The sequence below is a fragment of the Aphanomyces astaci genome (genome assembly GCF_000520075.1).
Source record: "Aphanomyces astaci strain APO3 unplaced genomic scaffold supercont1.1, whole genome shotgun sequence".
Lineage (NCBI taxonomy): Eukaryota > Oomycota > Saprolegniomycetes > Saprolegniales > Verrucalvaceae > Aphanomyces > Aphanomyces astaci.
Window position 1 is genome coordinate 132,370 of NW_009798264.1, and position 15,081 is coordinate 147,450.

Genomic DNA, 15,081 nt, shown 5'->3' on the forward strand with positions numbered 1-15,081 from the left:
AAATATACGGAATAATCAGCTGAAGTATTTAGCCAATCAGGATATGAACGTCGAATTAGTGTGTGACTTCAACTAGTGTGATACTAATCCCCATAGGTTATGTTTTTACATAGATAGTAATAATAATAATATGCTAGTATTTTAAAGGTATTGTGGGCCAACTCTGTGGATATTGAAGCCTCACTTGAACTCAACCAGAAATGCTATAATTGTACAACGATCAATATATGCTTCGAAGTACTAGAATTTCATTCTAAAGTCATGATTTCCGTTTTGTGCCTTCCAAGTAATTGGATATTTTTAGAAAATGAAAAAATTGCTCCAAGTAGAGTTTCCTACTTTTTTACCCCTTTTTCTTCGATCTTTTACCAAACTCACTATACCAAAAGTAGAAAAAGAGAACGTATTTTTCCAAATCGCGAAAAAACAAAGAGGTAAATCGATTTTGATTGGCTCATGCTCCTTCTAAAAACTAACCTTACTTGGACATACCAGTATTAACGTTAGTAGTTAAGCAAACCACCGATTTGTTGAGACTGGTCTCAACATCTGCGAAGCTAATTGTACAACTATTAATATGAATATATACCAGTACTATTAATAGTATTGAATTCTAGAGTTATGATGTCCGTTTGTGTCTTCGCAAACCACCGACTGGTCTCAACATCTGTGAAGGAGTTAATAAAAATAATTCGAAGTAATAGTTACTTCAAGTACCTCGAAGTACTTCGTATAAACAGTAAACAAAAAATGTCACAGAGGCGAATTTTCGCAAATTGACATGGTGAAAAGGCCTCCAATAACAATTTTGGGCGCACTATATGTGTACGTAGTAATAATGACAAAAAGATATTATTGCTCCATGAGTAGCAAGGAGATGCAGGAACTGGACTCATCATGACACGAAGTTATGTACGCTTAAGGCCAAATCGAGGCCATCATGGTTGTGAATGTGTGCAATTGATAGTCATCATTTCGCCTGAACAGTTGGTATGATGCTGATAGTCAAATTCCGAGCTCTGAACACTGTAACGTTAATGAAATAAAGCTGATAACCGGATAATGATCAGTTTTCCGGAAGGCGCTTCTGCATCACTTTTGAATTTCGACGAAACAAGCAAGCATGGCGTCGTCGAAACTTCGCGTGGGGTTTATCGGCATTGGCATCATGGGAAAGAGCATGGCAGGACATATCCTTGTGAGTTTTCTACATGCGTATGTGGTCTGGCTTGAGCATGATGCTGTGTAGGACGCAGGATACTTTGTGACAGTGTACAGCCGCACCGCAAGCAAGTGCGACGACCTTGTGGCTCGAGGCGCCAAGTTGGCGCTCTCGCCTGCCGAGGCCGCGAAAGATGCGGGTACGACACACAATCCCATTGATTGCACTCTGTCCTTGTCCTTGTGTTAACGATGCATTAGATGTCGTGTTTACGATTGTCGGGTACCCATCGGATGTCCGCGAGGTACTCTAGCCATTCTCTATGTGATCCATGGACGTTTTCATCCCATGAACGTACGCTGCCGTCCTCAGGTGATTCTCGGATCCAACGGCGTACTCTCCACGCTTAAATCTGGCGGGATTGTCGTCGACATGACGACGAGCGAACCCTCGTTGGCCAAGGAAATCTACAACACGGCTATCCTTCAAGGCGTATCTTCCATCGACGGTAGCCATCTACTCGTCCTCGTTCCATGGCTCATGCACAATGCGTAGCGCCCGTGTCGGGTGGCGATGTCGGCGCCAAGGAAGCCCGCCTGTCCATCATGATTGGCGGCGACGCGGCGGCGATTGCCACTGTACAGCCCTTGTTTCAAGTAATGGGCAAGAACATCCGACACATGGGCGGGGCCGGCGCCGGTCAACACACCAAGATGGTCAACCAGGTACATTCCCTTCACACAAATTGATTCATTCTCATCGCATGAATGGATGGCATTAGATCCTGATTGCGACCAACATGATTGGGGTCGTGGAAGGCTTGTTGTATGCGTACAAGAGCGGGTTGGACCTGAACGAAGCCATCGCGGCCGTCGGCGCCGGGGCGGCGGGCTCGTGGTCCATCAACAACATGGGCCCTCGTATTGCCAAGCGCGACTTCAACCCTGGGTTCATGGTGGAGCATTTTCTCAAGGACATGGGCATTGCGCTCAAGGAATCCCAGGCGTATGTGACATCGTTGCGATTTGCATGTGAGCTAACCATATCTCATGGATACGTAGCATGGGTCTGTCGTTGCCTGGGCTGGCGCTGGCCAACCAGTTGTACCTCGCCGTGCAGGTACACTTTCATTTGTGATTCTGATGCATGCTTTTCTACTACTGATACTGAAAAATGTTGATATGTGTGTATTTGGCTCAAAACGACATATATATATATATATATATATATATATATATTTGTGTAGGCGCTGCCCAATGGCCCGAAACTCGGCACCCAAGCGCTCATGCTCGCGTTTGAAAAGCTCAACTCGATCGATCACGCTTAAATAGTGTGGTAACATATCGTAACATGAGCATATGTGACACAGATATACACTGAACAGTGTCACATCACGGGCGTCTCTTGTCGAACGCGGCGCGCTTGGTCGAGTGCAAAGTGGAGGAACCGCGTCCACTCGATCACGGCGGTGTCGTCCCCAAACAATTTGGGTCCGTTCGAGTGCAATGTGGCGACCACCGCGTCCCGAAACGGCTGATCCCCCGCCGCCCGGACGGCCAGCCGGACGTAGTCGGCCGCGGACGTGGCGACAGTCGCGACGGCGTTGATGTGTCGGAGGACTCCGAACGGAACTCGAGTGCGCCACAGCTGTCCCGGCAGGGTCACCGTCGGCACCCCCGCCGCCACTGCCTATACACACGCTGCCACGTCAGATCCTGGCCGACTGCATGATGCTCTTATAAGCGTTGGCCGCATTCTATATTGTCAAGTCCTACAGTGTGCACAAGTCTCGGCAGAACAACTTAGCCAATCATATTGCAGTAAATCATCGGACCAATAAACAACTATGTAGTGCGTGACTTCAATTAGTGTGATGGAGATCTCACCGCTTGACATATTTTGACATGCAAAATTCAGTACAAAAAATCGGTCGACGGGTTTGCCAAATTAACATAAAAGTCCAAACTCTGGCTGACTACTGTTACATATCCTGAAATGCATGGCATCATGACATCCGGATGTCACTTTATATTGTCCTTTTACCCATAATTATTTGGACTCTTGTGCTGATTCGCCAAATCTATCGATCGATTCTTTGTACTGACGTTTGTATGTAACAATGGTTCAGTCTCACACTGATTAAAGTCAAACACTAATTTGAAGTGCAATTGAGCACCCAAACACTTGAAATTCGAATCGACTTACAACTATACAACCTGGTGGCGACTAACTAGTACATGTAGATGATATATATATACTACTACTACTACTATTTATACTACTACTACTACTATCCAAGGCACCATATCTCAGAACGAAACCACCGTGCACGATGTTTGTGTACTCGAAGCAATACTAGTTAGGTCGATCGGTGATAAATGTACCTCTAGCGTATGCTGGAAAGTGTTGGTGTAGAGATTCGCGAGGTGGACGTCGCACGCCCTAAGCAGAGCCGCCACAGGCACTTCCGAGCTATCGATCAAGTGGACTCGGTCGATGGGAAGGCCTGGCTGGAGGGTCATCCGATCTGCGAAAGCCGCGTTCCAATGCGAAAGCGACGCCAGAAAGAACATGTGGCCCAGGGGATCGCGCTTCAAAATGCGCCGGACGACTGCGTCCATGTCCACGTGGAGATGGTCCACTGGCTACATACAGTTCAGTAGTAGTACAGTGTAGTGCAAACACAAAGTTGATTCAATTCTGCTCCAATATATATATATATATATATTATACCTATCCAATGGCAACCTCCAATATATACATATATATATATATATATATATATATATATAAATCCAATGGCAATCTCCAATATATATATATATATATCCAAGGGCCTCCAACATAAAACAATATGACCGTTGTTCCCAATTATAATTACCATTGTCACAACATCATGTACACGCGAGTCAAACGCGGCTAAGCTTTCGCCAATGCATGATGTAGTCTCGCAAATACATGCAAATACCATAAAATATTAAAAATTATAATAAAATCCACGTCAACATATGCAAATACAATAATAATAATAATCATAAAACCTAATTCTATAAATAATAATCATAAAACCTAAGTCTATATACACTTTTTTGAAATAAACATCTTGAATAGCCAAGTCCACACCACTGCATGCTCACATATATTACGATCGAGAGTGTCGTCGTCTATATATATGTGATTTCGCAACCTAAATCAAATACCTCGGCGACGAAATAAAAGTGAAATGACTTGGGGAGGTGAAATTCTTGCACGAGCAACTGCCGAATGTGCGCGCGACTAGTCAGCGGGTATGTCGTGGTGTTGGGGGCCATCGATTGCGTCTGATACAGGCCCAAGCCCCTACACGAACCCATCGCTGTCGCATGAAAAAACGGCATCACACATCCAGTACGAACTAGCTAGTAGTTTAATATTTACTTGAGTGCAAACGGCGTCTCCGAGTAGTGTTGGCGGTCGAAGTCCGGATACTCGTATTCGGATGTGACGACATAGTCGATGGCGCGTACGCCCGACGTGTCCGAGTATCCAAGTGCCCACGCTGCTTGCACGGGCGCCAATTTTGCAAACGACAAAAAGTAACTCCACTTGTTGGCTCCCACCTATTATAAAAAATAATACCATAATCGATATAATACGTGGAACAGTTTATAATGATCAAGTTAGCGGTCATAAGAGGGTCGTACATCGGCGTAAATTAGCACATCGAGGTCGTGTCGTTGGATTTCCACGGCGCTTGGGCCGACGCCAGCAGGCAGCGCCACAAACTATCACATGGAAATATGGTGTTAAATCAGATGTATTTTTGATTTCTCAAAGCATCGAAATAGACTCCATCGCAGGTGTCGTACATGTACATGGCGAAGTCCGAGTTGGCGGGCCACGTTTGCCGCCGCGGACGATGACACGGTAAACAAAAATACGTCAAACGAAGATTGGTCAAGGGCGTGCACCAAGTCTAGGACATGCGAGTCCTCTGCGACAAATCCAATGCGGGAACGATGTCGCAGTTCTCGGGGGATCGTCGAGTACGAACGGCCCTATGGAATAGAAACGGTCAAAACTACCGTTACCCGACATTTCAAACAACAGAGTCACGATCACCTAGAAAACCCAAGGACTTGTACTATACTTTGATTTAATATGAATGCTATTCGTTCAATAAATACGTACGAATAATTATATATATATATACAATAATACTACGACAATGCAGTACATATTAAGTTTAGCTGGTGGTACACTTTCCAATAAGTGAGAATTTGAAAGAAAACTGCCAGGTCCTTCAGTGGATTTCGTATTTTTATAAAATATAGTTTCCATTTACGAGGTATTGATATTTCACCATTATGAGGTGCTGTATAGTTGAGTATATAACTTCAAGTGAACTGTGTACCAAGAACGATGGGGTTTTGAGGGACGGAGCGTACATCTCGAGCATCGTCGCGAGCTTTTGCTTGAGCTGGTTGTTGTTGTGGGGGTGGGATATCAAGTGGTAGCCCGTGGGGAATTGGTTTGTCATCAGGTCTGTCCAGTCGACGGTGGTGATGCTGTCTACGAACGCCATGAAATGCAGCTATATCTTTGATTCGCAATGTGTATACATGCAAAAAATTATATGATTAACTAAATGCACACGAACATTCATTTATACTATTATTCACCATGCCATGAAATGGTATGACAACTATTATGAAAAAGTTATATCAACATTTTCACAATACATGCGGGATGATAGTCTGACGTACCTTGCTGCAGCATGGCATCCAAGCGGCGGCCCATGTCCTGCCGCGCTTGGTCGACGAGAGCGCTGTCAAATGGAAGGACCCGCGGCACCACCCCCGCCTGCACCATGCGGATGTGACTTGTCGAAAGGTGCCGAGTCTCAGTTAATTGCAGCAACTAGGCAGTACCAACCAGTACATTTAGTCGCTGGAAACCTGGTTGATCTGCGACCAAGTGAGAAGCATGGACACGTACGTTGGCGTATACGTTGATACTGTCGTTAGTGTGGCCCATGGCTTCCTTCACCAGGGCCAGATTGAACTACATTTGACAACATATCGTCAAGTCGATTCGAAATTGGGGACGGGGTGCAATCGAATCGCGCCAATCAAACCGATCCACAATCGATCTGATTGGTTGAATTTCACTGAGAAGGTTTTGATTGGTTAATAATTTTGAGGTCTTCTGAAGTAGCCAATCAAATCGATTTAAATTCCAACGAGAAACCACGCCACCACACGAAATTTCACTCGAAAGCACAATATTCGTGTGTTTACATAGTAGCTATATTGATACACCACCAGTAGCATCCCATACATTTATAAACCACACAAACTTATGATATAAATAGTCTCTATTCCAATGGTCCAGCCATAAAATCCATTCGACAGAAGGACATGAGGTATATCCATGTATTAGCGCTTACCGTCGCCACAAGAGCACCCGCGTCGGCCGCGACTTGATAGTCGTCGTGCGCCAAGTCCAAATACCCAGCCTACACCAACAACCTTAGCACACAACCATTCGCTGCATATATCAAATATTTCATGGCACTATATTATATACAACATATATATCTATATATAATTTCTATCTATTTATAATATACATATGTATACATCATTCTATAAATATTATACATAAATCTATCTATCTATATATATATATATATATATATATACAACGTATCTATCTATATATAATATATATAACATCTATCTATGATATATATCTATGATATATATATATATATAAATCATATTATATAAATACTATATATATATATGTGTATACATACATATATATATATAAACCCGTCGTAAATCACAGGACCAGTGTCCACGGTGTGTGTGTGTGAGTGTGTGGTGCTGCTTTGATTCACCATACATGACAAACGTACATTCAAGTACCAGTTGCCTCGTTCGTTAATAAAATCCGTATCGTGCGGCCACAACGCCAGCGCGTCGTTCAAACACCCGAGCGCGTCGTCACGTCGGGACGCGCCTTGGTATGCGCCGCACAGGCGCACAAATACATCTCGCTGATGGGCAACTGTCAGGTCCAGCGAGTTGGCTTGGACCATCGCCGCCAATGTCCGAAACTCATCGATCGCTCGGTCGTAGACTTGTGTGGCTTGCCACAGCGTCCCCAGATTGAACCGCGCCTCGACATAGGACGGACGAAGGGCCAGCGCCTTCTCAAAGTGCCAGGCGGCGTCCGCTGATCGCCCCACCTCCTTGAGGCAAAGCCCGAGCGTGTTGTGCAGGGCCTCAATGGTCGCGTTGGCTCGCAGCGCCTGCTGGAGGTATGGAATGGCTTCCATGGCCCGACCTGCCCGCAACTTGGTCAATCCGAGAAGATGAAGGGTGTGGCTGTGCTCGGGGCTTTCGACCAGGATCCGTCTGTAGATGCCGACTGCCGCGTCGGTGTCGTGCAACGTGACCGCGTGCTGCAGCGCCGTGAGGATCGTGACCAGGCCGGCGTGGCCTGGGATCGCGATGGCGGCGACGCGGAAGTGGCGCATGGACACGGCGATGACGTTGCCTCGGTCCACGAGGAAGACGCGGACCGTGTACGACATGCCTGCGACGAGGTTTTGCGCGTGGAACACCTTGCTGCTGGTCTGGTCAAAGCAGAACTCGGTGAGACCAGTCTCCGTATCACCGTTGCTCGTTGGCACTGCGTTTTTGGCGTGGATTCCCAGACAAATCTTCGTACCACGGAAGGAACTCGGCATGGTGATTTCTCGAACGACGAGCTCGATGTCCACCTCGGTCGTTTCCGCCACTTGGCCATTCACGGGGGTGAGAATCTCAAGGAAGGGATGGTGGAAGGACGCGAGCGTGGACTCTACCGAACCCCCGATAGAGACGGCGTCGGCCTGCCGATGCAGGCCCGCCCACCACCAGCAGGACCACCAGAACCACGTGGACACCAACAACATGCAACCGCAAGTGCGCACTTTCCAAATTGCCATGACACAGGGAAGATCGGATCCGGATAATTTAGATAAGCGTGGTGGTATCCGACGACTCAATTTTTTTCGGTTTTCTCAAATGTCATAACGAGTAATTGAGGAAAATACTCCATTATTGTGGGCGATATATTTTGCCCAAGTCGCTTGTGATTGGCCATTACGATCGTGAAATTCCACGCCTCCCATCAAATATCGGCGATGAGTGCCGCAGCATCTCTGCATCAACTCTTGGTGCCAAATGACAACCCATCCAAGGCCAGTGATCGAAAGCATGATGTCCTGCCATTTGTGCCTCTCTTCACGAGGCTGCTTCATGCACGAGAATCCTCCGACGTGCCCACAGACTCGCGTCGAACGCTGAAGGATCTACTGCATGATCAGCCGGATGCGACACTTGGCAAAGAGTACGCCGTCGCTTTCCGTCAGATCGCTTCCATCGACACCATTATCCAAAAAGCAGGCTCATTCGACCCATCGGTGTTTCCCGACTCGGACGGCGACGACCACGTCGCGCTTCGCCGAATCGAGTGGACTCTCGGTACCCTGTACGTGGCCCTGGAGTCTCGTCGGGAGGACAGCGCCCATCGTCTACCGTGGATCTGTGGCATTGCCAACCATAGTCATGTGTTGGAGCTCCAATGCATCCTCCATCACGCGCTTTCAAGCGACTGGATCCCGTTGTCGCCACCGCTCGTGTCGCTACTCCTCGAGTCGTCCATCGGTCGCACCCTGCTCGTAGGTCTAGTCCAGAACGATCCGAGCGCCGCGTCTTCCATTGTCGAGTTGATTCTCTTGGCCATGCGCAGACAAGTCGACGTCGAAACCCACATGACGCTCGTCGCGATCGCCGACGCGACCACGCCCCATGCCGTTCGTCGGCAATGCGTCGTCGCCGACTTTCCGTACGCCGCCGCCGTGGCCTTGGACATCACATGCCGCCTCCTTCACGACACCCCCGTCTTCTTGAATGGCGTCATGCAAGGCACAAAGCACGTCACATTATGGTCCGTCGTCACAGAAGCGCTGACCCAAGACCCCACGACTCCGTTCCGAAGGCACACGTCCGCCATCCTCGGTCGCGTCCGACTGGAGCTACAGCAAGCGCTGGAAGCTTTCCTCGCCACAAAGCCAGTCGATGTGGTGGCTGTGTTGAAGGCATACTGCGGCCTCGTCGGGCGCGGGTCGCTGGCCGTAACCGACGTCGAATGCTCGCTCCTGTTTCGCGTGATCGGACAAGAATGCCACCGCCGCCGTCAAGATAGCGGCGGCGGGCGTTCCCACAGTCGCTTTGTGCAGGTGGCGTTTATCACGATCGTACTCGTGTGTTTGAGCACCCTGTCGCAGCCCGTGGACGCCGCCGCCACACAAGTGACAAAGGACGCGCGGCATCTCATTGGTCTGCTTTACACTCTCGACACGTCCAAGTCTGGGTCGCTGTTTTTGATCACAGCGTTGCTCCTGTATACTAAAGTATGTATACCATGATGTACAATATCGACGACATATGACGACATGTGGTGATGACGCTGATGCGATGGTGTTGTGATATCTGTAGCCTGGAATGGTGGTGGATCTACTTCGAATTGTAATCGATAGCCACGTGGTCGTACACTCGGACCGCGTCCCGCTGTTTGGAGAGGTAACTAACTACTGCAGGATGTTAACTATTATAACTACATCAATTCATATCCTCTCCATATCAAACTCAAAAAGCAACCTCACATCGCCGTGTTTATCGTGGACTAGTATGTGCTCAAGCTGGATTTCACAGAGCATGTCTTGGTGCATGGGGTACGTTCGTGTCTACACTACATGCGTATATATATATATATATATATATATATATATATATATATCCACTTTGAGAGAAATATACAACATGGATCCGTATCTAATACTGTCGTCTCGTGTCTTCAATACATTCGTATATATATGTATATATACTTTGAGAGAAATAAACAACATGGATTCGTATCTAATACTGTCGTCTCTGGTTATGGTAGCTGTTGGGCATGACGGGAGACGCTGGATATATCAATGCGACGATGGTCGCTCCGTCCAGAGAATGGACTCTCCGTGTCGCATATTCGTTGCTGTGCGAACGGTCGTTTGTTCGGCACAAAGTGAACCCGAACGAGTGGCTGTTGCAGCATCAAGTAGGGCAAACTTGGTGTGTTTTCATGGGTTGTTTCCATATCCTTTTTCAATCTGTTAGATCCACAAGGCGTCTCTGCCGATCCATCCAATGTTGCCGAATATGGTCATGGAACTCGTGGAAAACCATGTGACAGCGTTCGACAAGGCGACGCAGCAGTCGTCGATACCCCCGCTTCGACCCGCGATCATCCTCCCCGTCCTCCTTGCCGTGCTCGACATTCCCTATCCAGAGCCGCCATCACACGTCGAACATTTACGTTCGAAGCTGTCCAATTTAAGCTTGAAATCGTCCAATGTGTGGGCGACCGCGACGCTTTTGCTCGTGTATGTGCTGCACTTTAACCGGCGCCACGTCACAGATGCCGCGAGTCGCAAGTACGACTTGCACGCGCTTCCGATCGCGCACATTTACCGCACCGCGTCGAGATATTGCTCTGTTGGGGATGCATTTGAGTTTGTGTTTCCAGTGCTGTCGCGGCTCGTTCTCGACGAGTGTCCGTACGTGTTATCGTCGCTTTCTGTCGTCACATCCCAACCGTCGCCTGCCTCGCTATCGATATTGCCGCCCACGCATGCGTCCTTGGGCCGTACATATGGACATTTGAAGAAGACACAGCAAACGATCGATATGCCCGTGGTGGTGGATCTCCTCTGTGACCTCGACTTGCTTCCGATCGATCAAGCCATCCCGTGGCTCACATGGTTGGTTGAGACGGTGCTGCCAGTGGCGATGGGGTCGTCGCCGCCACTTCAGGAACCATCGACGCTGTCCATGTTCAAAGCCCCCAAAGACAAGCTGTTGGCGCGGCCGTCGACGGCACTAGCCTTTCCCGAAGTGTGTGGACTCATCCAAGCGGTGTGGAGTCGGTCAGCAGATAGACATCCCACTCCCCACGCCTTGCAGTTGCATCTTGTGCATGCGCTCTGCCCCGACGGCGCGTATTCGTTCCAGGACCTCGTCCAAGTATGTCTTCAATATTTTTTGTTGTCCAAGTTTGAACGACGTGTCTGGGCCTTGTAGGAACCGTTTTCGATCTTGCGGTGTGATCCTCGCGTATGGCGGCATGGGCCGTTGCTCCAGCTGCTCTTGTCGTTGCTCACAGCGTTCCGCGACGTATCGAGCGTACATTTGCGCCAACTTCACGCGGACGACGCGCTGCATCCGTCGACGGTCGACGTCAACCAGTTCATTCTCGTGCAAGATGCCATCATCGTCCATGCGTTGCTGAATGTGATCGCCCGTCTCGATGCCGAAGAAGCGTACCCCCAATGTGGGCATATTTATCGCTGGCTCGACGCTACGTTTCGCCAAACTCCGTCGTTGCTGCTGGCCGTACATTCTCAAGTATATATATATATATATATATATATATATATATATCATATGACTGAATGATGATGTACATAAAATGAATGATCCATCCTAGGGATATGCCACGTCACTAGTCCGATTGCTCGTGAAAGAACTGCCAGCCATGTACGACCTCCTGCCGTCGATCCCAGACCTCTTGAGTGCCAACGACTTGGCGCAGCTCTCGTTTCGATGCCATTTGGCGAGTGCGCTGTGTCGTGAGTACCCCGACGCAGTCTCCACCGCCGTGTTGAAGACTGTTGTGGCCAAAGTCAAACTTGTATACGATACGGACCGGTAATACCGTGTTGCCATCAGTCGTGTCACCGCTTGATGGCGTCTGGATATACTGTACGATGACTAATACTAATATGCGGGAATAGGGCCCAAACGGCCGACAAGTTTCTCAGCACCCAAGTGGTCGAGTTTCTCACGGCCGTGTTGCCTGCGCTGGGCGCGATGGCGGTGGCGTTCTGCGACATTGCCGAGGAATGCGTCCAACTGCTCATGAAACTACGCGTGCAAATCAACCACCAAATGACAGACACGCTCAACAACAACACCGCCGTGAGCCAGCTCGAAGGCACCGTCCAACGCGTATTTGCCCAAATCGTACGATCTACGCACGAGTCCTAAAATATATATATATATCAAACGACCACGACCGTCCTTCGTCATTCTGTGGATTGCCGAACATGACATGGGCATACATACTAATTCTGAATCCGCACAAATTAACGGTCAACGGTGTAGCAATTAGATTTGAAGTTGTTTGCAACCAGGTGACATCATGGCGATTTCGCGAGCCGACGACGATAGCGCCCCCAACGCCGTTTCGATGATGTGCCTGCATTCTGCAACGTGAATATGCCACGCTGCAATGTCCATGGAGGAGGTGGCTACATATACAAACATATATAACTCGAATGCGCAATATTACGAGGCTGCTAGACTTACGTCGATGGTGCAACAATACTTCCCATTTCGACAACAGGTGGTTGTTTGCGTTCAACGTGGCCGACACTCGGCAGGCTCGTTTGCTGGCCAAAGCAGATTTCAATCGATTCGAAGCGACGGTTGTTGCCAATCGCAACCGCTTGGCTTGTCGCTTATCGCCAACTTTGTCTTGTGCTTTTCGCTTAATTCTTGACAATAACGACGTTGTGTTGGTGTATAAAGAATGCTGTGCAAGTGGGGGTTGTTCTGCCTTCTCAGGACGCACGTCGTTGACTGGCTGCTGACTCAAGCGATGGAAACGAGATTGGATCCGTTGGGCGAACTGGAGCTTTTGCATCAAGCGATCTGCAGCCTCGTGGTTCAACTTCGACGGGTCTTGGGGCTTTGGTGGGAGGATTTCGTACTTGATGTTGTTTTGAATGCGTTGTTGACTGTCGAAACTCGGTGGCGTGGTCGACCCCCGAGGTGCACGGTCGATTTGATGTTCAATCCCGTCAGTGCTACATAGCCTTGACTGCTGGGACGGCGAAGTTAGTTTGCGCTGGTTGTGGCCTCCATCAATTGAGTTGGTAGTAGCCACAACTTGCGGCAGCACAAGCCCAGGCGATGGGTTTGGGCTCACTCGCTCGTCTTTCACACGGTGGTTCACTGTTGGCTGATACGTCAACTGTGCCACCCTTCTTGGCATTCGCTCCTTGGGTCGTGTGCCCCTTACGTTGCACAGGGCTGGTGCATCCGATGTCTGATTCAAGCGATGGAATCGATTTTGGATACGTTGAGCCAGATTGACCTTGTTCAACAGGCGCTGTGCAGTGTCATGGCTTGAAACCTCTGACGAATCGGTTGTCGATGTGTTTTCGAGGATTTCGTACTTGACTTTTGCAATGGGGGGGCTGGTGATGACACTTTTCGTTCGTGTAATGCTACTGGATCGTGTCGTCGACTTGACTGCTATCAACGCTTCACGTTTGATTCGAAGTTCAAGCCCATCAGGGTTTCTTTTCCGTGACACCCGCGAAATCTCGGTTTCCATAGACGTGCGGTCGACGACACAGGTCGTTGGCATGTGCTGACTTGCAACTTGTGGTAACGTAAGGTCAGGCAATGAGATTGGACAGACAGGTTCGCCTTCAACCACGTGGTTTACTGTTGACTGGTGGGCCTTCAACCGTGTCAAATTTGACATCAGCTTCCCAGGATTGTTCACTTTGCAGAGGACATGAGTATGTTTTGCACAACATGGCGATGTACCCGTCACGGGGCCATTCCCAGGAACGCCCCCCGGGTGTGTGCTTTCCAAATTCGTCTCTAACTTGATACTGGTCGATGATGTCGTCCCTTGGTGCGATACCCTCGCATTTTGTCGACTTGCAATTGTGGTATCACTGGCTTTACCCTGAATCATCATGTGCAGTCAGTTATAAACCGTCAGGAAGTTGAAGTACATACATTAGTTTGAACTTGATCCCAACGTTTCTTCGAACGTGGCTGAATCATGGTTGCCAACTTGTAATTCACTTTGACCTCAGTCGACTCGTCTTGGGGCATTGTAGGCGTGCGAGTATTACTCCATTCTCTGGCCTTGGGAGCAACAACTATGGCGTCATTCATGATTAAATCGGATATTTCGTACGTACTTGTGCCAACGTCGGAATTAATTCTGAGCTCTGTTCCTCAAAGGGTGGATCACTTATCGTAAGGATTTCAGCTGCCACCTACGTAACGCTGATATGAAGTCCATTCGAGCCCTTGTTGTGGAGAACCTGGGATGGCAATATGGAATTCCCATTAGACATGATCGCAGTCTCAATGATCTCCACCTTGAGCTGGACTTCAGGTGCACGGGAACGAAGGTTGGCGTGTGTTGTTCCTTTCTTGCCATGCACGTTAATTTCAGCCTTTTTCTTCTGCTTCGAAAGAAAGTTCTTCGCCGGCAAATACTACGGGATACAAGGTGGGAAACTGCATCTCGATTCAAGCATACGAGTTGCAGGTCGAAGTCGACGGGCTGCTTCGGAAGCGACATGCTCTGCAATAACATGTTAGAATATATCCACAAGAATGATATGATACCATGATCGACATGAACGGGAAAGCTAGGCAGCACGAATTCGATTTCGCCAGTTTTCGTTTCTTGAACGCTTTCCACTTGTCGCTTAGTCGCAACGACCGGTACTTGTCACTTCGAGGGGTCGCCTTGACATTCGTTGCGCATGGGTAGTCATTCGGGGTGCTGGCGTATCCTTCGAAGTCGAGGAGACTGATGGGCCTCAACTTGAAGATACAAGCACAGGTCGAATTGCCGTCGTCGATCACGCCCAACTCGGTGTCCATGGTCCAGGAAGCAGTCGTTCCATCTTCGTAGATGATAGTGTCAGGATTATCCATGCTCATGTTGCATTCCATGATCCACGTCGTCGGCGGCATGGCAATATTATGTCCTTGTCTCCTGCTGGTGGAATCTCGGAAAGTGAA

General features: G+C 48.6%; 5 protein-coding genes across 8 annotated transcripts; 2 read left to right on the forward strand and 3 right to left on the reverse strand.

Annotated features, from left to right (window-relative positions):
* Positions 1-1,106: 1,106 nt before the first annotated feature.
* H257_00052 (hypothetical protein) lies at positions 1,107-3,020 on the forward strand. Of its 3 annotated transcripts, XM_009822542.1 has the most exons (8): positions 1,107-1,198; positions 1,250-1,361; positions 1,423-1,466; positions 1,535-1,670; positions 1,718-1,887; positions 1,944-2,167; positions 2,224-2,281; positions 2,409-3,020. In XM_009822542.1, exons 1-8 carry the CDS (start codon positions 1,124-1,126, stop codon positions 2,487-2,489), a joined length of 900 nt encoding a protein of 299 aa, XP_009820844.1. In that variant the 5' UTR covers positions 1,107-1,123; the 3' UTR covers positions 2,490-3,020. The 3 variants fall into 3 exon arrangements, with proteins under 3 accessions (XP_009820844.1, XP_009820843.1, XP_009820845.1); XM_009822541.1 differs by having other exon boundaries at positions 1,944-2,281; XM_009822543.1 differs by lacking the exon at positions 2,409-3,020 and having other exon boundaries at positions 2,224-2,387.
* On the reverse strand, positions 2,381-8,124 carry H257_00053. Of its 2 annotated transcripts, XM_009822544.1 has the most exons (11): positions 7,065-8,124; positions 6,591-6,659; positions 6,140-6,205; positions 5,908-6,061; positions 5,556-5,713; positions 5,011-5,199; positions 4,846-4,926; positions 4,580-4,761; positions 4,363-4,501; positions 3,547-3,807; positions 2,381-2,851 (listed from the first exon to the last, which is right to left on the reverse strand). In XM_009822544.1, the coding sequence occupies exons 1-11, from the start codon at positions 8,106-8,108 to the stop codon at positions 2,549-2,551; spliced, it is 2,646 nt and encodes an 881-aa protein (XP_009820846.1). In that variant the 5' UTR covers positions 8,109-8,124; the 3' UTR covers positions 2,381-2,548. The 2 variants fall into 2 exon arrangements, with proteins under 2 accessions (XP_009820846.1, XP_009820847.1); XM_009822545.1 differs by lacking the exons at positions 2,381-2,851; positions 3,547-3,807 and having other exon boundaries at positions 4,078-4,501.
* Positions 8,125-8,260: 136 nt separating this feature from the next.
* On the forward strand, positions 8,261-12,357 carry H257_00054 (hypothetical protein). Its single transcript, XM_009822546.1, has 8 exons — positions 8,261-9,611; positions 9,697-9,780; positions 9,888-9,932; positions 10,145-10,297; positions 10,357-11,262; positions 11,320-11,643; positions 11,726-11,946; positions 12,033-12,357. Exons 1-8 carry the CDS (start codon positions 8,340-8,342, stop codon positions 12,283-12,285), a joined length of 3,258 nt encoding a protein of 1,085 aa, XP_009820848.1. The 5' UTR covers positions 8,261-8,339; the 3' UTR covers positions 12,286-12,357.
* A 48-nt stretch (positions 12,358-12,405) lies between these two features.
* Positions 12,406-13,672, reverse strand: H257_00055 (hypothetical protein; the record flags this gene model as incomplete). Its single annotated transcript, XM_009822547.1, has 2 exons — positions 12,406-12,548; positions 12,607-13,672. The coding sequence occupies 2 exons, from the start codon at positions 13,670-13,672 to the stop codon at positions 12,406-12,408; spliced, it is 1,209 nt and encodes a 402-aa protein (XP_009820849.1).
* Positions 13,673-14,321: 649 nt separating this feature from the next.
* Positions 14,322-15,033, reverse strand: H257_00056 (hypothetical protein; the record flags this gene model as incomplete). Its single annotated transcript, XM_009822548.1, has 3 exons — positions 14,322-14,546; positions 14,591-14,635; positions 14,680-15,033. 3 exons carry the CDS (start codon positions 15,031-15,033, stop codon positions 14,322-14,324), a joined length of 624 nt encoding a protein of 207 aa, XP_009820850.1.
* Between the last annotated feature and the right edge of the window lie 48 nt (positions 15,034-15,081).